Source organism: Brassica rapa, chromosome A06 (genome assembly GCF_000309985.2).
Source record: "Brassica rapa cultivar Chiifu-401-42 chromosome A06, CAAS_Brap_v3.01, whole genome shotgun sequence".
Classification (NCBI taxonomy): Eukaryota; Viridiplantae; Streptophyta; class Magnoliopsida; order Brassicales; family Brassicaceae; genus Brassica; species Brassica rapa.
Window position 1 is genome coordinate 28,955,556 of NC_024800.2, and position 19,859 is coordinate 28,975,414.

At 37.0% G+C, this 19,859-nt stretch overlaps 6 protein-coding genes across 24 annotated transcripts; 4 read left to right on the forward strand and 2 right to left on the reverse strand.

The window, feature by feature from the left end:
- Positions 1-182: 182 nt before the first annotated feature.
- Positions 183-1,833, reverse strand: LOC103828069 (cellular nucleic acid-binding protein). Of its 2 annotated transcripts, none has more exons than XM_009103660.3 (4): positions 1,699-1,833; positions 1,324-1,416; positions 1,124-1,219; positions 183-916 (listed from the first exon to the last, which is right to left on the reverse strand). In XM_009103660.3, exons 2-4 carry the CDS (start codon positions 1,398-1,400, stop codon positions 361-363), a joined length of 729 nt encoding a protein of 242 aa, XP_009101908.1. In that variant the 5' UTR covers positions 1,401-1,416; positions 1,699-1,833; the 3' UTR covers positions 183-360. The 2 variants fall into 2 exon arrangements, with proteins under 2 accessions (XP_009101908.1, XP_009101909.1); XM_009103661.3 differs by having other exon boundaries at positions 1,124-1,216; positions 1,699-1,829.
- Positions 1,834-3,240: 1,407 nt separating this feature from the next.
- On the forward strand, positions 3,241-5,906 carry LOC103828071 (endoglucanase 23). Its single transcript, XM_009103662.3, has 5 exons — positions 3,241-3,888; positions 4,192-4,491; positions 4,624-4,785; positions 4,932-5,210; positions 5,349-5,906. The coding sequence occupies exons 1-5, from the start codon at positions 3,484-3,486 to the stop codon at positions 5,679-5,681; spliced, it is 1,479 nt and encodes a 492-aa protein (XP_009101910.1). The 5' UTR covers positions 3,241-3,483; the 3' UTR covers positions 5,682-5,906.
- Positions 5,907-6,149: 243 nt separating this feature from the next.
- On the forward strand, positions 6,150-10,179 carry LOC103828074 (endoglucanase 22). 3 transcript variants are annotated; one of them, XM_033273969.1, is made up of 5 exons: positions 6,150-6,994; positions 7,800-8,099; positions 8,199-8,360; positions 8,447-8,722; positions 9,690-10,179. In XM_033273969.1, the coding sequence occupies exons 1-5, from the start codon at positions 6,590-6,592 to the stop codon at positions 9,777-9,779; spliced, it is 1,233 nt and encodes a 410-aa protein (XP_033129860.1). In that variant the 5' UTR covers positions 6,150-6,589; the 3' UTR covers positions 9,780-10,179. The 3 variants fall into 3 exon arrangements, with proteins under 3 accessions (XP_033129860.1, XP_033129861.1, XP_009101916.1); XM_033273970.1 differs by having other exon boundaries at positions 9,668-9,709; XM_009103668.3 differs by lacking the exon at positions 9,690-10,179 and adding an exon at positions 8,874-9,365.
- LOC103828073 (fructose-bisphosphate aldolase 2, chloroplastic) lies at positions 9,860-12,123 on the forward strand. Its single transcript, XM_009103665.2, has 6 exons — positions 9,860-10,179; positions 10,525-10,794; positions 10,910-11,019; positions 11,105-11,195; positions 11,283-11,552; positions 11,654-12,123. The coding sequence occupies exons 1-6, from the start codon at positions 10,003-10,005 to the stop codon at positions 11,930-11,932; spliced, it is 1,197 nt and encodes a 398-aa protein (XP_009101913.2). The 5' UTR covers positions 9,860-10,002; the 3' UTR covers positions 11,933-12,123.
- Positions 12,124-12,232: 109 nt separating this feature from the next.
- LOC103828072 (B-box zinc finger protein 19) lies at positions 12,233-15,126 on the reverse strand. 14 transcript variants are annotated; one of them, XM_033273978.1, is made up of 7 exons: positions 14,645-15,095; positions 13,315-13,431; positions 13,122-13,260; positions 12,911-13,026; positions 12,659-12,826; positions 12,486-12,565; positions 12,233-12,400 (listed from the first exon to the last, which is right to left on the reverse strand). In XM_033273978.1, the coding sequence occupies exons 3-6, from the start codon at positions 13,246-13,248 to the stop codon at positions 12,491-12,493; spliced, it is 486 nt and encodes a 161-aa protein (XP_033129869.1). In that variant the 5' UTR covers positions 13,249-13,260; positions 13,315-13,431; positions 14,645-15,095; the 3' UTR covers positions 12,233-12,400; positions 12,486-12,490. The 14 variants fall into 14 exon arrangements, with proteins under 14 accessions (XP_033129869.1, XP_009101912.1, XP_033129871.1 ...); XM_009103664.3 differs by having other exon boundaries at positions 13,122-13,218; positions 13,329-13,431; positions 14,645-15,092; XM_033273980.1 differs by having other exon boundaries at positions 13,122-13,218; positions 13,329-13,431; positions 13,783-15,092.
- Positions 15,127-16,564: 1,438 nt separating this feature from the next.
- Positions 16,565-19,590, forward strand: LOC103828075 (kinesin-like protein KIN-7F). Of its 3 annotated transcripts, none has more exons than XM_009103669.3 (6): positions 16,565-17,465; positions 17,633-17,756; positions 17,875-17,976; positions 18,064-18,612; positions 18,697-18,965; positions 19,051-19,590. In XM_009103669.3, the coding sequence occupies exons 2-6, from the start codon at positions 17,691-17,693 to the stop codon at positions 19,376-19,378; spliced, it is 1,314 nt and encodes a 437-aa protein (XP_009101917.1). In that variant the 5' UTR covers positions 16,565-17,465; positions 17,633-17,690; the 3' UTR covers positions 19,379-19,590. The 3 variants fall into 3 exon arrangements, with proteins under 3 accessions (XP_009101917.1, XP_018515053.1, XP_018515052.1); XM_018659537.2 differs by having other exon boundaries at positions 16,565-17,423; XM_018659536.2 differs by having other exon boundaries at positions 16,565-16,990.
- Positions 19,591-19,859: the final 269 nt, after the last annotated feature.

A 19,859-nucleotide genomic window follows, 5' to 3' on the forward strand; every position in this document is an offset into this window, starting at 1 on the left:
AATGTTTTATTATAGTAGTCACGATTTATATTATATAGCAAGGTTTTTTTTTTTTTTAACTCATAGACATTAGCTGATTTATGCAATGTGGGACTTATGTGATGTTAATATGAAATTAAATGATAGGACAACTAAATTTTATAATTTTCTAGTAGATAGTCCATTTTTAAAAAATTCACACATGAATCAAAGTTGTGACTTCTGTTTTAATATATAAGATTCTTGATCATGGCCGGTCTAGATTAACCGGATGGTTCAGGTCTAAAGATACCGAGAAAGAAAGTAGTCATTACAAAACCATAGATCAATTCTGGTTCTCCTTAGAAGACAAGACCGGTTTGTAAACTAAAAGCTACTTAGTTAGTACCTAAAGGGGTGGTAGTGGTGGTGGTTGACTAATCTCCCAGAAGGGCATTCATACGCAATGTGTCCCCTTCCACCACAGTTTCGACATATCATCAGCCTAGCCGTGCAGTCTCTGCTCATATGACCCACTTGCCGGCAGTTCCTGCAAACCACATCCTCCTCCCTGTATTGTGCTCTGATCCCTCGTGGTCTTCGCTCTTCTGCTGCTAACACATGGGTTTTGGGGCATTTGATAGCAAGGTGTCCAGCCAGGTTACAGTGATTACAAACGGGATCGTCTCTGCAGTCACGAGCTAGATGGCCCGTCTTCCTGCAGTTGTTGCAGGCCTTCTCGTTAGTGCAATCAGCTGAGAAGTGACCTTGCTTGTAACAGTTGTTGCAGAGTCTAAGGTCACCAGGAGGGAGGTGGCGAGCCGTGCAGTCTTTAGCTTGGTGCCCGGCTATACCGCAGCTGTGACAAATGCCTTCGTTGGTGCAGCTGTTAGACATGTGACCTGGTTCACGGCAGTTCCAACACACAGACTTCGCGGAGCATTCAGATAGATTGTGCCTGCCAAGTTTTATTAGTTATTAGTGTCCGCCACAGAAATAAAGTACAAAGAAGTAGACATATATCAACACACTACCTTATCAATGCGCTAATCTACCTTCAAGATTAGTGTATATTAGCAGCAGTAAAAATGTAGAAAGAACTTCACGTAACAATCTAAATCAACTTAGACCGTAAGAAAGAGAAGTAGAGAATGAATAGGGATACCCAGGAAGGCCGCAATTGTGGCAGATAGAGACATTGGGACACTCTCGAGCAAAATGACCAGGTCGCTTACAATTCTTGCACGTATTGCTTTGGCTGCTGCAATAGCATTAAAACTAATTTAATTTCTTTCTTCTCAGTATACAGCTAAGCTATGAGTGAAGTTATCCTAAGAGAAATGCTAGTTTCGATGAGAGAAAAACCTGAAAGTCCGATGCGAGTCTCTTCGGTAAGGATCATCACGGTAAGAAAAACGATCAGAAGCAATCTTCCTGGCCATCGGATTCCTACTCCTCCTGTCCAAACTCATTATCTTAGCAACAAAACAAACAAAACAAACAAACCAAAAAAAACACAAACGGAAGTAAGAAAAGTCACGCATTTGGTGCGAATACGAGATGCAAAGTATGTCTTAAAAGAAAGAACCACGGAACATCCTCCACTTTTTTAAAACATTAAAATCACTCCTTAAGATGCGCTTAAACCCTAACAACTCGAAATCTCCATTTCTCACAAAACCCCAAAACTTAACCAATCTCGACTCTTACAAATCTTCACCGATAAAATTACACCAGTACCTCACTCACGGCGACGAGAACCAACTTTCCGACAAGTAAACTGTCAGCAGTTAGACAAATCTGGCGTGCGGCGACCGAAACCTGTGTCTGTGTGACACTCTCGAACACACACAAATATAACGTCATCAGTTGGTATCTTAGTAAATGGGCTTCAAAAGCCTTTCGTGACCCATTAACAAAGTGAGACACGCCTGACATGTTGTAACTAATTACGGTTATGTTCGGTATGCGTTCACCACTTGTTCTTTTCTGATACGGTCCAGTCTACTATACGTACAAACATCGAATTTGTAACATCATGGGCCAATATCCCATTATGCAATGTAAATTTCTAATGCCTACTATAAAAATTAACGTAATATCAACCGTGTGGTCGTACTTTGTAGTAAATATAAAGAGAATTACTATCATTAGTTTTAGTTGCGGGATTTTTCTATTACTTTTTTGGAGACCAACAACATAATTAAAATTTTGTTGCCCATAACTGTAACCAACGGATAATGAGAATTTCAATTATACACCAATCATTATATACTATTAGTGTATTGATTGTAGAGTTTAGCAACTTTGATTCAGAGGTCGTCACATCACTATTTGTTTATACATTTATCCTTTACCTGAAATATATTTTTATATATAGAGGAGAATGTATCATTTCTATTTTTATAAATTATTTTTCAGTTTAAATTATTGTTGCATCTCGAGGTATACATAATGTACACGTTGAATACTAACTTGAGAATGTCGACCAAAAGAAAAAAGAACTACAATAACATCAATTTGATTTGGTTTGTCGTGTGTCCGTACTGGAATTTGGTTATGATTATTATCATTCCATATAATTTATTGGTATATATATGATTGTAGAAATGATTCATTGATACAATTAAAGTCAACAAATCGTAACTGAACGCCATAAAATATATAGGAGGAGAATAATCGAAAGAAACCCCGCAACTAAAACTAATAATAGCGTTAGTTATATAATAAATGTAATGTATATTTAATTATGATTTGAATACTATTTAAAAAAGATATTGGTAAACTAAGTTTGGATATGCCTTAGTTTCAAAAAAAAAAAAACTAAGTTTGGATATGTATAAAAAGTCTGGATATGCTTGAAGTTATAAGATGTCTCAAAAAAAAAATTTCATCAAAAGTCAAAACATTCAGATTTCATTTCTTTATTTTCAGCCTCATAATTTCTTGCATCAGATTTTGCAAATCTAAAAAAAAAATATAGCTATATCAAATTTGGCAAATCTGAATATATTTCTTTATATATGTACACTAAAATACTATTGTTTTATATAAGTTGTTGGAATTAAAAATATATGATAAAGTGAATAAATTCACAGATATTTATGTAAAATTAAAGGTATATACAAATTAGAAAGATAATGTTAGAAGATTTCTTGTCCATAACTAACTGTAAGAAATTGTGAAAGTTTTTAATATATGCATGCATGGATGGATCCTTAGTCCTTACTAGCCAAATACGTATCGGTGACTTACCAAATTAACCGACTACCTACCTATACAAGTACCATAACTTAGTACTTATCTTTTCTCAAGCAAAAAAAAACTTAGAAGTTATTAGGATTTAATTATATTAATCAAATATTTTAAAAAGTGATATTATATTAGTTAGAACTTATTTTGAGAATCCCCACCAACCTTGTCGTATAGCTCCATCTCCATAAATAAGAACCGTAAACCCTCAAAACTAAATGCCAAGAAGCAAAATCTCACAAAGCTCTTTATTTTAATTTTCTTATTTCAAAGATGAAACCATCATTTTTCATTTTAACCGTTCTCGCACTTCTCCTATTACCAACGGCCATCCCTCACGATTACTCCGAAGCTCTGAGAAAGTCAATCCTCTTCTTCGAGGGTCAACGCTCTGGTCGTCTTCCCAAACAACAAAGGATGACCTGGCGTGGTGACTCTGCACTCAAAGACGGCAAAAACCTCAACACCGACCTCGTTGGTGGTTACTACGACGCCGGAGACAACATTAAGTTTCATTTTCCAATGGCTTTTACGGCCACAATGCTTGCTTGGAGCTCTATCGACTTCCAAAGTTACATGTCTCAGAATGATGTGGGACACAATCTCATAGCTCTCAAGTGGGCAACTGATTATCTCCTTAAAACTGTCTCACAACTCCCTAATCGCATTTTCGTCCAAGTACGTACAAATGAGCCACCATGCATCGTCGTTTTATCTACTGTAATCAGGAATTTGATTTTCACGATCTATAGACATAACACTTATAATATAACATCCTTTTTTGTTTGCGCAAAAATATAATCTCTATAAAATCTGGTTGGGTATACTAGTGTATATTACGTAGAAATTGCATTTAATAAATTTCTATTGATTAGTTTTTCTCCTTGTATATACTGTATTATTTATAAGCAAATCACAGAGTTTGATGAAAATATATGGGACGTAAAGACTAACATAGTAGGATTAATACATGGTATATAGGTAGGTGAAGCACAAGCTGACCATAACTGTTGGGAAAGGCCTGAAGATATGGATACGCCACGAACTGCTTTCGCCTTAGATGCGCCAGGCCCAGCCTCCGACTTAGCGGGTGAAATCGCTGCAGCTCTGGCAGCCGCCTCAATCGCATTCAAACAATCAAGACCTAAATATTCTGAAGTGTTGCTGGATAAAGCCATTAAAACATTTCAGTACGCAGATTCGCACAGAGGTTGCTACACTGATAATCCAAATGTACACAATGCCGTTTGCCCTTTCTACTGCAGTGTTAATGGATATAAGGTATACCTTGGATCATTTCTGTATTTATTGTGACAATAAAGTTTAATAGGTTTACTCTCGGTTTCAGTTTCGTATAAACTGTATATATTATTTTTTCTCAACAAAAAAGAACTATATATTATTTTCATGTAGGATGAGTTGCTGTGGGGAGCTGCATGGCTGAGAAGAGCGACTGGTAATGATTATTACCTAGAGTATTTGGTGAACAATCGTCAAGCATTCGGTCAAGATTTCAATTATTTGGAGTTTGGCTGGGACAACAAATATGGGGGAGTTAATGTTCTCATTGCCAAGGTTTGATCCAATTATCTCTATATCTTCAAGGTTAAAACAGAACCGATCGTATAAAAGACATAACCATTGATAGATTGTTTATTTACATCAGTTTAAGAAGAATGCAAACTATATATAAACGTTACATCGTCAATTTCTCTGAACAGGAAATATTTGAAAAGGGTGCGATTGCGTTAACAGCATATAAAGATGCGGCAGAGGAAATGATGTGTGCATTTTTTCCGGAAACCTCTGGTCCACACCACATGAGTTATACACCCGGCGGTCTTCTCTACAAACCGGGCAATAGCCAGCTCCAGAACATGGCGGCTTTGTCTTTCCTCATCCTTACCTACGCGGATTACCTCTCTAAATCCTCTCAACAACTCAATTGCGGTAACCACCAGTTTCAACCGGATTCTCTTCGTCGCATAGTCAAACGACAGGTAGTATATTAGCTGGTCATAAAATTTATATATGTAAAACTGCAAGATCACTTGCTTCTTTTTTCAGACCAATGGGAACTATGTATTTGCAGATTCAGTAAGTTTTATCTATATATTATTTTTCTTTCTTTTTTGTAGGTGGACTACATTTTGGGAGATAATCCAGCGAAGTTGTCATACATGGTTGGGTACGGTGATCAGTACCCGCGACAGATCCACCACCGTGGCGCGTCTATACCGTCTATTAAGGTTCAGAGGAATGCGTTCGGGTGCTTAAAAGGATGGGATATTTTCGCATCACCCAATCCAGACCCCAACATTCTAGTAGGAGCTGTGATTGGTGGGCCTGACGTTGATGATTCGTTCATTGGGAAACGGACAAATGCTAGCGACACGGAGCCCACAACGTACATCAATGCACCTTTAGTTGGTGTCTTTGCGTACTTTAAAAGCAATCCCAACTTCTCTTGATTTCAATTTCCTTCCAAATCTGGAATGTATAAAACTAATACATACAAATCAATATGTTTTCAAAAGTAATCGTTTCTCTTAGTTCATCAGTTACATTCTACCCTTCAGAAAAGACACGAGAAAGGAACATAGCCGCTTATTAATGAGCTAAACATTATGTCTTCACCTAACGGTGAGTAGTTGCATAATGCAACTTGCATTAATGAAGTTGAGTTTCAAAAAAAAGAAGAAGAAATAGCCACTTATTTTAAAAGAATCTTACTGTTATATTTCCATTTAATTTCCAAAACATAATTGTAACATAGTACTTTCAAAAAGTTTTTAAACTCTATACGTTGATTTTACATTTTCATTATAATAATTATTTTACGTTTTTAAGAAGAACAATGAAAAATATGAAGGATAATCTCGACTAGAGAAGATCATATATAAGTAATTCTTGACTCTCAAAATCGAATAATACAAGTGACATTTGGAAAACAAACATATTGTATATTTTGGTTATCTGTCCGGAACAAAACAAACTTTTTAATTATTATATTAAATATGTGGAAATATTTTATAGTTTTTGACTAAATATGATGAATAGTATCACTGATATTTCATCGTTTTTTCTTCACTAATACACTAATAATAAAGTTTTCTTATCTAGATATTAAATTTTAAAATAACCTCCTTAAATGTATAGCAAATTACTAGAAAGGGGGAAATTGAAGAAGCAAAGATTTATTGTTTTTTTTCGACAACAAAGATTTATTGTTTATGATATATAAGTTGTAAACATTTTCAAACAAAGTACTATTACCAAGAAGCAGGAAAATTCCATAACCAAAGACCTCAAGGAGCTTATATAAATCGTCTTGTTCAGTCATTTCTAATATATTTACCATAAGATAAAATAAAACCCAATGAAGCCATCAATTTGCTCTTCCATATATCTCCTCTTCGTCCTCTTACCAACGGTGATCTCTCACAACTACTCCGATGCTCTCAAAAAGTCAATCCTCTTCTTTGAAGGTCAACGCTCTGGCTATCTTCCTAGAGAACAGAGGATGACGTGGCGCCGTGACTCTGCGCTCAACGACGGCAAGAACCTCAATGCTGACCTAGTTGGCGGTTACTACGACGCCGGCGACAACGTGAAGTTCCATTTTCCGATGGCGTTTTCGGCTACGATGCTAGCATGGAGCGCTGTCGACTTCGGTAGTTACATGTCTCCGGCAGATCTCCGGGAAAATCTTGTCGCTCTCCGGTGGGGAACCGATTATCTCCTTAAGACTGTTTCGCAACTTCGTAATCGGATTTTCGTTCATGTATGTGACGGTAACATATTGTCACTTATTTAACCCAAAACAATCATATAGCATATCCTCTGTAAATTAATAATCTCTATAAATTAATAAATTTCATCGGTTTCAATTAAGGTCGGTTCAAAATTTGACACAAATCGATAAAATAATAAGATAATATTTTTTTAGAAAATTATATATATACATATAATCTTTATATGTATACATATTTTATATAAATAAGAACCGATTGTTATTTTTTGTTTTATATTCACAAAGAAATTATCTTTATATTTTCTTAACAGTTAATATTTTTTTATGAGATTTAGTAATGTTATATCTAAAACCACATTTAAGTTTTATGCAATATATGTCATATATACCAAATAATACAATATAAAAATTAATTTTTAAAAAAATAAAAATTAATGTCTATGCACTAAAATCAAATATAATTTTTATCTTAGAATAAACATATATTAAAATAAGAAATTTAAATAAAGAAACTTTTGTAAATTAATATCTATATAAATTAATAAAATTTCAAAATCCCAACATTATTAATTTATAGATTTTACGTATCTGATATAGTTCCATGCATGAACTTCTAACTAAAAGACCAATAAGTAACGTACGGTTGGATTTGTCAATGTTTCTTATATAAATTATTTTAGGTTTCATCTGATTTTAGATGTTAGATTCTTAATGCATTTTATATGTTTGTACCAATTATTACTTCGTTTATTTGTTTTATTTTGTCACAAATAAATACAAAATAAACTAACTGTCATGTATTGATAAATTGATTATGTTTGTAACAATATTCTAGGTGGGTGAAGTAGAAAAGGATCACCAGTGCTGGCAGAGACCGGAGGATATGAGCACACCACGAACAGCTTATGCTGTGGAGACGCAGTACCCGGCCTCTGATTTAGCTGGAGAAATCACAGCTGCGTTTGCGGCCGCTTCAATCGCATTCAAACGATATGATCCTAGTTATGCTCAACGTTTGCTAAAAAATGCTTTAAAAACTTTCAAGTACGCGGACTCACATCGAGGCTCTTATACCAATAATACATGGGTTAAACTTGCTGTTTGCCCGTTTTATTGTAGCATCAACGGATATGGGGTATATATTGCATTCTCCCGAATATCTTTACTTAAAATTAAATCGATATAGATTGTTACTAATTATATTTATATCACCTTGTTAATTTGTTTTATATAGGACGAATTATTATGGGGAGCTGCATGGCTGAGAAGGGCTACCGGTAAAGCTTCTTACAGTAAATACTTAGTGGACAATCGTCATTCTTTAGGTGCAGTTTTCAATTACTACGAGTTTGGATGGGATAACAAAGTTGGGGGTGTCAATGTTCTCGTTGCCAAGGTTATATCCAATTCATGAGTGCACAAAATCATACACAATAGATATGCTATATATAAGCAATTTGAATAAACTTGTTTTTGATATAGGAAGCATTCGAGAAGAATGTGCCAGAGATTGCACCCTATAGAGATACAGCCGAGCAAATGATGTGTGCCTATTTTCCAGAAACCGCCGGTCCACACATGACTTACACACCTGGCGGTCTTCTTTACAAACCCGGAAGCAACATCCTCCAAAACACCGTGGCATTGTCTTTTCTCCTCCTAACCTACGCCGGTTACCTCTCTAAATCGTCTCAACAACTCCATTGTGGTAGTGTCAAGATCCATCCAGAGTCTCTCCGTCACTTGGCCAAACGACAGGTCGTTAGTTGATTAATATACATATTGCATTACAAAAATAGTTAGGTTTGCGAAAGTTTACGATCGAGTTTTAATTTCGAAGCCTATTAGACAATATTTATATTACGATAGTAGTGAATCTAGTGATTATATATAGACTTTTTTGGTCTAGATGGATTACATTTTGGGAGATAATCCAATGAAAATGTCTTACATGATCGGGTACGGTAACCATTATCCGCGAAAGATCCACCACCGTGGCGCATCCTCGCCGTCTATCGCAACCCATCCCAAAACCATCAAATGTTTAGAAGGGTGGAATATATTTGCATCACCCAAACCGGACCCCAACATTTTAGTAGGTGCGGTGGTCGGGGGGCCTAATGTAGATGATAAATTCGTTGGAGGACGGAACAATGCTAGTGAGACGGAACCGACGACTTACATCAACGCACCTTTTGTTGGTCTTTTGGCTTATTTTAATGCCAACAAAAAAAATTAGTATGATTGGTGGTCTGTCTAAAGATTTTTCAAACAAAAACAGATTGTTTATGATTAGGGTTTGAACGCGCATGTACTTATTACTGATATCATACAATGAAATACAAAAAAGGATTAAGGGATATTTAGTCGTGTTTTGCTTATACATCGTGAGCTTGAAATAGGAGGCTTTTCAGTAAATATGATCAGCAAGATTTGGGGTATACATCGAGCTCCACATCATGACAATATGGGCATAGACTAGTAAGTACTAAGTAGTACAATTCAAGAAAACAAAAAGTATACATAATTTTTGTTTAAAATAAGTTATACATTAAGTATTACCTGATATATATAAATTATGGTCGACGGTGCTATGGTACATATTAATTCTAGAGGTTTTATAGATTTTTTTGTACATGCTGACATCATAAATGTATTTTTTTTTTTCACAATCGTGTCATGAACGAATATTTACTTTTTTAGGTACTTATTCGATTATTTTCAGTATAAGCAAATAGAAAAAAACAAGCAAACATGTAACGACGGGTATGGCATAAAAGAAGCAGCGACTCCGTGGCATTTTCTCGAATTGTGAGTAATACAAGATTGCGGTCCACGTGGTGGAGTGTAATTGGCAAGGTTACATGAACCTCAGATAACTGATCTAGTGAGAAATATAAATCCAAAAGAGGGAGAGTGAGGTTACTCCTCCTCCTCAGAGATAAGGTGGTGTGTGTCATCATAAGCTCATTCACTGTGCGTCTCTCAAACAAACCAAAGGCAGAGAGAAGAGTGAAGAGATAACATTTAACAAAAAGATGGCATCAACCTCACTCCTCAAGGCTTCTCCAGTGTTGGACAAATCTGAGTGGGTCAAGGGCCAACGCGTTCTCTTCCGTCAGCCTTCTTCCGCCGCCGTCGTCCTACGCAACCGCGCCACCTCCCTTACCGTCCGCGCCGCTTCTTCCTACGCCGATGAGCTCGTTAAGACAGCGGTTAGTACTCCCACACACATATTCTCTTCTTTGCCACGTGTCTTATCTGCATGTTTCATAAAGGTTCCTTTGTTCTTTTGACCTTTTGAATTGGAAAGTCTAATTAACTAATTATGTTCTTTTTCACCTTGTACTCTCTCTTTTGTTAGGCTCAGTACTAAAATATGATTCAGAGTTTTATTAATTGGGTACTGATTTTAGTTTCTTTTTGGTTCTTGTGTAGAAAAATTAGTATAAAATAACTTGAATTACAATACAGTTCGATCAAACAAAATCTGATAGTTGTAAAAAAAAAAAGTGAAAACGTAATTTTATAAATGATTATGTTTTTGGTGTTGGGAGCAGAAAACAATTGCGTCTCCTGGACGAGGAATCTTGGCGATGGACGAGTCGAACGCCACATGCGGGAAGCGTTTGGACTCGATAGGGCTAGAGAACACTGAGGCAAACCGTCAAGCATACCGGACACTGCTTGTCTCTGCACCAGGTCTCGGACAGTACATCTCCGGTGCAATCCTGTTCGAGGAGACTCTCTATCAGTCTACCACCGAAGGCAAGAAAATGGTCGACGTCCTAGTCGAGCAGAACATCGTCCCCGGTATCAAAGTCGACAAGGTATCACTAAATTAAATGCATGCTTATTATATACTATAATAATAATTAATACCATACCAACGTAGTGCTTGATTAGAAGAATCTTAAGAGTTGTAACTTGTATATGTGGAATTAGGGTTTGGTGCCACTTGTTGGATCTAACAATGAGTCATGGTGCCAAGGACTTGACGGTCTATCCTCTCGGACCGCTGCTTACTACCAACAGGGTGCTCGTTTCGCCAAATGGTAGTACTAGTCTCTCTTCCTACCCAAACTGTTTTCTCTCGGGTTGAATTTATTATTGACTTTTGTCTTGATGGTTTGATTTTAGGCGTACTGTGGTGAGCATTCCCAACGGTCCGTCTGCTCTCGCTGTGAAAGAAGCTGCTTGGGGCCTTGCTCGATACGCTGCCATTTCACAAGTAAACACACACGTTGCTTCTCCGTCAAGAAACCGGTTAAATCGGATTCTTTTATGATATTTCTCACGCTAAATTGTGATGTTTCAGGACAGTGGATTGGTTCCCATAGTGGAGCCAGAGATCTTGTTGGATGGAGAACACGACATTGACAGGACTTACGAAGTAGCTGAGAAGGTGTGGGCTGAGGTTTTCTTTTACCTAGCTCAGAACAATGTCATGTTTGAAGGTATCCTCCTGAAGCCGAGCATGGTGACTCCAGGAGCCGAGTCTAAAGACAGAGCTACTCCTGAACAAGTTGCCTCCTACACCCTTAAGCTCCTCCGCAACAGAATCCCTCCTGCCGTCCCTGGAATCATGGCAAGCTTTAAATGAGTTTTTTATTACAAAAAATGAGGAAAACCTAGATCTTGGTTGCTTGAGGTGAAAGTTAAGTTTTTTTTGTGTTTTTTTTTCTGCAGTTCTTGTCCGGAGGACAGTCTGAGTTGGAGGCAACGTTGAACCTGAACGCGATGAACCAGGCACCAAACCCGTGGCACGTGTCCTTCTCCTACGCACGTGCTCTTCAGAACACTTGCCTGAAAACATGGGGAGGCAGAGCTGAGAACGTGAACGCAGCTCAGACCACTCTCTTGACTCGAGCCAAGGCCAATTCGTTGGCTCAGCTCGGAAAATACACCGGAGAAGGTGAGTCTGAAGAGGCTAAGGAGGGTATGTTCGTCAAAGGCTACACCTACTGAAGACAACAATGTTGAAGAGGTGAAGATGCTGTGAAAGGAGATGAAGCAAGTGTTTTAATTACATTTGTTTTCGAGTATGGTTGTTATTATCATGTCAAATCACTTATTTTCTCTGCTGAATTTGCATTAGCTACTCCTTTTAATAAGTTTGTAATATATTGAAGTTATCTACTATCTTTGATCATTTAAAATTGAAAATTATTCTCAAGAAATAGTCCACGATAAAATGACGAGAGATCCACTTCGCCACCTCTCCATACTATCTTTAATATATTGAACTTATCTATCTGTGAATATATATTTTTTCGAAAGGATTTTTATTTGAGAAAAAATAGAAAGAAATTGTTCGGAATATTCAGGTATGTTAGCTTTGACATTCGTGTGAGCTCTTTCCTTTAAACTAAGAGATAATGCACAAACAAAGACAACAAGCCTTTCTTCTTTCTTCAACAATAAAAACACCAGACCCTGCAACACAATCATGGAATCAAAAAGAAGGAAAAAAAAGAAAAACATGAGCTTCCCATTTCTTTAAACAGATTATCACTCTCACCTTTATCACTTGTCAGGCTCTCGTTTAAAGGGCACAACACCTGGAGTCTCGTGATTGCTCGTGTTATTTACATCGATACCCTGCTCATTTTAGAAACAAAACAAACTCACAAGACAAGAAAAATGATTATACATAGAGGGAGATGTAATGTAACGTAGAGAGATTAAAAGTACATGGTTATTTGATGAAGGCTCATGAAGTCTCTGAGGGTTAGAGTTGAGATCAATCATTTCGTCATCAGTAGTCTTGCCATTAGCTTCACCGTTGGCATTTGAAGAGACTCTTTGGTTTTGCAAATTGGCTCTCGTATTGTTTGGTGGTTTAGGCTTGTCCCCTGGAAACTACATGAAGAGAACAAGATGACCAATTCTATCAAGAAACTGAAAACATGAACATAAAAAAAAGAAAGGTTAAATTGAAAAAACCTCAATTCTCTGTCTGAGCAAAAGAAAGCGGCCGTGTGTTCGCTTGCCACCAACATGAACGACCATGTCACATTGCAGACAAAGGGAACTACCATCTATCTCACAGTAAAAGAAGGCTGCCGAGTAGAACCAAGAAAACAAAAAAAAAGGATTTAAAAAAAAAAAAGAGTGGGGCAAATTCAATGAAAAGAGAGAGAGAGAGATGATATACCAGGTGCATTTTCGCAAATATCGCAGCAGGGGGCATTGCTTGGTTCGGCTAAACCTACACGTACATGCCGACTAGCTAGCTTATTGCACATATGAACCTGCAAACATAACAGAGTTTGGAATCCCATTGGAAGCTACTACTCAGAGAGGTATTGCAACAGAAAAGGGATTAGCTAAGGACTCTCGAGAAGGACTGAAAAGTGTTTACCCATCATGTAAATGAAGTAAAAGATTAATCGCAAAATTTGATTAGGTGTTTCTCCACAAGTAGAGTAGTTAAGCTAAATGCAAAGTTTGGAAACAAACATTCCCTGCAATGCACATGATAGAGTAGCATAATCACTGAAATGGCAACAGCAAATACTTGGAATCACTATGGTAATAACTAAAAACATGAATTCAACAAGTCTTTTTTTTTTTGTTCAAACTTAAAAACTTCAATAGATGGGTTTAGTTTTGCATGGCCCAAAGGGCCTGCTTTGCTACAGAATCTGCTCTAGAGTTTTCTGAACGGGGAATAAACTTAAACACATACGACATAAATGAGAGAAGCAGGTGGTAGATATCACAGAGCGGTCCATAGATCTCAAGCAATAACTCCCTCCTGTTGATTGTGTTGATGAGAACTTGGGAGGATGAGAGGATGAGGATCGAGGCCATACCGCGTGATTGAGCAAAGGTTATGGCTTTAAGGACAGCCAGAGTTTCTGCCATGAGAGGCGATGAGACGAAGGTCGCATTCGCTGCATATTGTGATGGCGAGACCAGATCATCAACGATCCAACCAAAGCCTGCGTTTCCCGTCAGTGGGTTCCATGCTGCATCGGTGAAGATGACGCGTAGATCGGGAGCTCTAGGGATTGGTTCGAGTCTGATCAAAGGTTTCGATCGGTTTGGATTTTGGGGAGGCTGTGCCATCATCCATTCACGAGCATCCGAGATAGCTTTCAGGATTGTCTCTTCGGGTGAGAAGTTTCTCTTCTCGAAAATTAGCTGATTCCTGGAGCACCAGATTGACCACACGATCCATGCCGAGAAAGTACCTGCTTCGATACCTGTTGGCGGTAGAGAAGGTATCTTCCTAACTCTATTCCAGCCCTCAGGGAAGGAGGTGAAGCTTAGGGAGTTTATATAGCTTGCTGATGGTGCTAACTCCCAGACTTTCTTTGCATAGGGACAATTGAACAGCAGATGGACTACTGACTCTTCTGAATCACACCGAGCACAGCGGCTGGTTACTGGAATGTTTCTTATTGCAAACTGTTCTCCTACTGGTAGAGCACCATGTAGGGATTTCCATAAGAAGACTTTGATCTTTTCCACTGTTTCATTCAACAAGTCTAAAGAAGCAAATCTAAGCACAAAAAAAACAAAAAGTTGCAAACTTTAATCACTCGTTGAGACGAGCGAGAGTCTTATTATATAAAATGAGCCACAGCTCTGAACCAATTGAGCAAATCCCAGATTAACAAAGACTCGATTTTTCTATCAGTAGAGAGAGATACAAAAAGAAAAGGGCTTTACTTTTTCATCGCAGGCGCGGCAAAGGGCAGCTTCATCGGCGGCGCAGAAGACGATAGCAGCTGCGTTCTCGCACGCATCACACAAAATCCTCATCCTTCAGTTTTACAAAGACTTTGTTTTTCCTCACTCACCCTTCAATACAATACACAACCCAACCCAGAGATTGCAACTGACTAAGTAGAAATCTGATTAAATTTAGAACGTCGTTGTGTAGATTAAGGGTTGGTTGGTATCAATCAATCAAGGATGAAGATGAAGAAGGAAGAGAAAGAAAAAGATTATTATTATGCCTCTTTCACTCCTTTTAAAATCTTTTCTACGATGGAGGAGAGACGAATCAAATCCCACGCGCCTACACCATCATATATCCTTTACTCGCGCTTTAATCACTGTTTACTTACTCTCTCTCGAGTCATTACGAAAATAGTAAGCGCGCCTAACTTAACAACAAATGTTCGTCAGCAGAAAATAAGAGAAAAAGACTAAGATAACACCAAACCAAGTTTTTGTTCCCAAATTAGCACTCAAGGCTCAAAGTCACAAAAATAGGTTTCATTAAAGAAGTAAATATACATTTATACCCCTTGGGTTAATTAATTCAAACCTTAGGGTTTAGAGTTAAGGGGGTGGGGTTTTGGAATTAGGGTTTAAAATTTTATAAAAAATAAATACTAAAATAAAAATAAAAATTTTAAAAACAGTTTCAAAAAGTATTTTTAAATTATAAAAAGAAAATTAAAAAAAAAAATAAAAAAAAAATTCGAAAAAAAAAATTCAAAAAAAAATTATAAAAATTTTGAATCTGAAAAATATAATCTGAAACTATAAAAAAAAAATTTATTTTTTTTATTTTTATTTTATTTATTTATATTTATTTTTGTTTGTTTATTTAATTTTAAACCAAGGGTATTATGGATATTTTACCCTTTAATGAATGTCATTTTTGTGACTTTCTCCTTTTAGTGCTATTTTTGTGACATAAACTTCAAAAGGTGCTATTATTGACAATTGCCCAGAAAATAATGGTGATAGTATTTTTGAATGGATAAAATTCCATTTAAAAGACAGAGATGATGATGTCGACTATTGCTAGACGCGGACCCTAATCGTGAACACAGAAGACTAGTCTGGCTCGGGCAGGTCATTGATGTGTCTCCCTTAATCAAACTCCTCCTTGTGTTTCCTTCTTTTTAGTTTAGGTGTGGGTGAATGTCACTCTCTCTCTCTGATATTGTCATTCATTATTATTATGTGCGCAATTCATACTTTATAATTACGTGAATGATGGATATTTGATCTCAACTTGTGTTAAAGGTAACGGTGGTGCAATATATTTACGACTTGTGGCTAATTTCTTTAACAAGTTTATTAATCCAAAAAAAAATGAGAGCCACAAGAGGAAATGAAAAAAAAAGGACAAGAAGGTGGGTGGGCCAAATGTCACCAGCCATTTTAAAAAAAAATTGGTGGTCGAGAAGTAGTTGCAAGCAACTCTCATAAGTCTTCTTTCTTGTGGTCTTCCTTCAAAGTTCTCCTTTTACCTATATTCGGATTTGGCTATGATCTATTAATAGTTATGTTAGATTTGCTTCAGATTTTTTCTCACTTCTTTATTCTTTTCCAATGAATCTCCATAATAATCCGATTATTTATTCTATTTTCTTCTGTTAAACATCTTCGCATTCCATCAGTATATACAATAGCTTACCCCGCCTCTGAATATCGTCATATATACCTATACATCTATGATTTATAAGTTATAATTCCACCCGCATGTTTACACAATCTCACATCTTACTAATAAACAGAGAGCATCCAAAGCAGATGATGCCAAGAAGAACACCAAACAAGAAACTGATAAGTATGGAAACATGAGCTACCTTGTACTATAATTGTTGCGTAACAGTATAATCATTTGTTAATGTTGGGATTCACTTGAAACATTGGACAACATAGAGTTAATACCCAATATGGCAACAATATATCCATTTAGTTTGGTTTAAATCCATTTCTTAAATACGTAAAATGCTAGTAAAAAGATAAGTAAGCCCAAATTTAGTAAATGACAAATTCAGGATAAGTAAGGCAATTTGGTAAGCAAGCTCATTTATAACATTAGTAGGCATTATGGGCTGAAGAGAAATGTCGCTGGCAAGATGGGCTCTACGCAAAAAAGTAGAGAGGCCCACATGGTGGTAAGGTGTTTAAGCTATCCCAATAAAAAATTTAAAGGCAAAACAGTCATTAACAAGTCACCCCTAAGCGAAAAAGAGCTCTGTTGCAGATCAGAGCATAGGAGGAGTGATAAGGCGGTTTTGGCGTGGGGAAGAAGACAAATCCACAAAGGTAATAAAAGACCTCTTTGCATATATAAACAGGAAATAATCTTTTAGTAATCTGAACCAAGAAATGACATGTGCATTTTCTAATGATGCTTGAAAATACGGTTGGTGCAATTGACAAACACAAGTGCAAAACTATAGAACGTGTCCTATTATAATATATAGATAATCCAAGTAACTTTTCAAGAGGTGTGGTCATGACTTTTTGTGTTGTCTGATCTCTTTTTCGACTAAACAATGTTAAAGATTGGTAAAACGTGGCTTCGTGGAAGCGTAATGGGTGACCATTTAACAGAAAGAGTCGGTTAACCAACTCCTAAGTAATACTATTATAATAACAAGCAAAGTCTTCTCTTCTTGTCTCGTGTGTTTATTTCATAGAATGATTCCAGTTTTTGTACTCTTGCAGCAGAACAACACGAAGCTTTTCCTTTTATGTATAGCCATGTTTCATGTTTTAATCTCTTAGTTTTGGTTTGGTGAGATCTCTCATAAGTCTTTGAGTTTTGCCAACTATTTATGGCTGTGTTAGTTAGTATATAAGGGGCCCTTTTGGTCTCTTCTCAAAAGTATTCTGCTATTTGAACTTCTTTTCAGAAGTAAAAACTTCAATCTTTAGAGGTCTAAAGTTAATTTTCTTGAACAGTTTCAGGAAAACGAGGTTCGAAGCAACTACTACAGCGTGAAGAAAGGTAACCTTGATCATGTCACATGCCTCAAAATGTGATTGTGCGATAACAGTGAGGAAGAAAGATGTGCAAATACAAAAGGTTTTTGACTCAGAAATGGCTTTCATTGATTTCCTTTTGAGGCTTGTTTTGTAAATGTGTGGGGCCGTGGGGGTTTAGGGACTTAATACTAATTAATGAAGGTTTAATGTGATTGCAGATGGAAAAGAAGATGGCAAAGTTGAGAAAGCAGAGGGATATTGCTGAGTCCAGGCTTGAAGATTTCATGAGAATTATTGAACACCATCATCAGGCGTTAAAGGTATCTCTTGGCTCTTCCCCACACATTAAGCTACATTAGGATTCTAAACGGCATTTGAGCTAAAATGTGCTTGCTTCTGTTTGAAAGTCTGGAACTCCTTACTTTGGCAACCACACAGACAAGTGGGAAGATGATGGTTCAGTATCAGACACATCAGGCATGGTCAATTTATTAGACACAAGGAGTTTCATATCTGACGACGATGATGATGATGATATCAATGAAGAGCTGCCTATGCGTTCACAAGATCCATCAGATGAATACTGTAGAGAAGTCCAGTGCATTGAGATTGAGGAAACGGCCACAGTCTTTAGTAATAACAACCCCAAAGACGAGAAAGAAGAAACTAAAAACGTTGTAGGCCATAATGAGGATCATGCTGATGATGAAAGGAGTGTAGTCCAAAACGTGAACCACAGAGATACCATACCAGGGGCAGAAAGACAAGAGAGTCACAAGATTGAGTTTCCTGAGTTAGAGTTGGTTTCTAGTAGTGTGTCGAGGAGTGATTCTATGTCTTCTTCTTACGGGAGCAATTCCAATGGCATCCCAACGCCCTTGGGAGAAGAAGGAGGTATCTCTACTTTCCAGACTTTCGTTGATGGGCTTAAGGAGATGTCTAAGCGTCATCAAGAGGTAACTTCATAAACATATATAAATAAATACTAATCGATTTATTCTTACGATTCATTTACAACATTTTTTCTGTTTTCATTTAAGGTCTCTAATGCTGAGGCTTCTGGTAAAATGGAAAGGGACCTTGGCGTGGACGGGGACTTTGAGAGAAAGCGGCAAGAGATTCTGGAGCTATGGCAAAGCTGTAACGCCTCTTTGGTGCGTAGAACATATTTTTACCTGCTCTTCAAAGGAGATGAGGCTGATTCAGTCTACATTGGAGTTGAGCTGAGAAGACTTTTGTTTATTAAAGATCGCTTCTCTCAGGGAAAACAAGCCTCGGATGGAGGAGAAACCTTAACATTGTCTTCAAGGTTAGATACTTCTTTTGGTATTTGAGCAATTGTTTGGTTGTTTCAGTTTTGTTTAAGGGGACTAGTCTTTTCTTTTTTGGTAAAGCCTGAAGGCGCTTCACAAGGAGAGAAAGATGCTGAGCAAGCTTGTGAGGAAAAGGTTTTCAGAAGAAGAGATGACAAGAATCTATCACAAATTTGGGATTGCGGTTAACTCGAAACGCAGGCGTTTACAACTTGTGAACAAGCTGTGGAGCAATCCCAAGGACATGACCCAGGTTGCGGAAAGTGCAGATGTTGTATCCAAGCTTGTGAAGTTAACTGAACAAGGTAAAACCATGAAGGAGATGTTTGGTTTGGCTTCCACGTCTCCTTCCTTGTTGACATCTCAGAAAGCGCATGGTTGGAGAAAAAGCTTGCCTCCACTTTTCTAACCATCTTTGTAGCAGTGCGTATTTCTTCTTTGTGTCCTTTCTTTTTTCATTTGTTTGTCTTTTGATTTTGAAGGGAGCCAGCCAACATTGTGTTATTGATATATTTTTCATTCAATAAATTTTGGTACCCTTAAACATGTAAACACAATCTCGAACTTACACATCTAATGAAATCTGTTGACCAAAGTTACAGTCAAATAAAAAAATGTCACTCAAATTTCTGTCATGGAAAAACTGACTACATAATAGGGAAGATTTATTTGTGTATATATATATATATATGTGGTTAGTTCTCTTAATAAAGCACATATTAAAAGGTAAATCTGGTTACAATGTTTAATTGCTTACAAGTTTGTTTCTTAAAGAGTGGTTAGAAGTTTCTTACCGAAGTAGGCAACATTTTCAAAGCATAAGACAAGTATAAGTTGTCCTCGTTTATGTTGATTTTGCGTGTCCTAATCCAAAGTCTAAAACATATGAG

Bases quoted from the DNA above. Each gene is read 5' to 3' on its own strand.
- LOC103828069 (XM_009103660.3), bottom strand. From the start codon at position 1,400: ATGGCCAGGAAGATTGCTTCTGATCGTTTTTCTTACCGTGATGATCCT. The intron at 1,220-1,323 runs GTTTTTCTCTCA...ATGCTATTGCAG, and splicing joins GACTCGCATCGGACTTTCAG to CAGCCAAAGCAATACGTGCA. The intron at 917-1,123 runs GTATCCCTATTC...AAAACTTGGCAG, and splicing joins CACAATTGCGGCCTTCCTGG to GCACAATCTATCTGAATGCT.
- LOC103828071 (XM_009103662.3), top strand. From the start codon at position 3,484: ATGAAACCATCATTTTTCATTTTAACCGTTCTCGCACTTCTCCTATTA. The intron at 3,889-4,191 runs GTACGTACAAAT...CATGGTATATAG, and splicing joins CTAATCGCATTTTCGTCCAA to GTAGGTGAAGCACAAGCTGA. The intron at 4,786-4,931 runs GTTTGATCCAAT...TTCTCTGAACAG, and splicing joins TTAATGTTCTCATTGCCAAG to GAAATATTTGAAAAGGGTGC.
- LOC103828074 (XM_009103668.3), top strand. From the start codon at position 6,590: ATGAAGCCATCAATTTGCTCTTCCATATATCTCCTCTTCGTCCTCTTA. The intron at 6,995-7,799 runs GTATGTGACGGT...ACAATATTCTAG, and splicing joins GTAATCGGATTTTCGTTCAT to GTGGGTGAAGTAGAAAAGGA. The intron at 8,361-8,446 runs GTTATATCCAAT...TTTTTGATATAG, and splicing joins TCAATGTTCTCGTTGCCAAG to GAAGCATTCGAGAAGAATGT.
- LOC103828073 (XM_009103665.2), top strand. From the start codon at position 10,003: ATGGCATCAACCTCACTCCTCAAGGCTTCTCCAGTGTTGGACAAATCT. The intron at 10,795-10,909 runs GTATCACTAAAT...ATGTGGAATTAG, and splicing joins CCGGTATCAAAGTCGACAAG to GGTTTGGTGCCACTTGTTGG. The intron at 11,553-11,653 runs GCAAGCTTTAAA...TTTTTTCTGCAG, and splicing joins CTGCCGTCCCTGGAATCATG to TTCTTGTCCGGAGGACAGTC.
- LOC103828072 (XM_018659890.2), bottom strand. From the start codon at position 14,721: ATGCGTGCGAGAACGCAGCTGCTATCGTCTTCTGCGCCGCCGATGAAG. The intron at 14,475-14,644 runs GTAAAGCCCTTT...TTTTGTGCTTAG, and splicing joins GCCGCGCCTGCGATGAAAAA to ATTTGCTTCTTTAGACTTGT.
- LOC103828075 (XM_009103669.3), top strand. From the start codon at position 17,691: ATGTCACATGCCTCAAAATGTGATTGTGCGATAACAGTGAGGAAGAAA. The intron at 17,977-18,063 runs GTATCTCTTGGC...TCTGTTTGAAAG, and splicing joins ACCATCATCAGGCGTTAAAG to TCTGGAACTCCTTACTTTGG. The intron at 18,613-18,696 runs GTAACTTCATAA...TTTTCATTTAAG, and splicing joins TGTCTAAGCGTCATCAAGAG to GTCTCTAATGCTGAGGCTTC.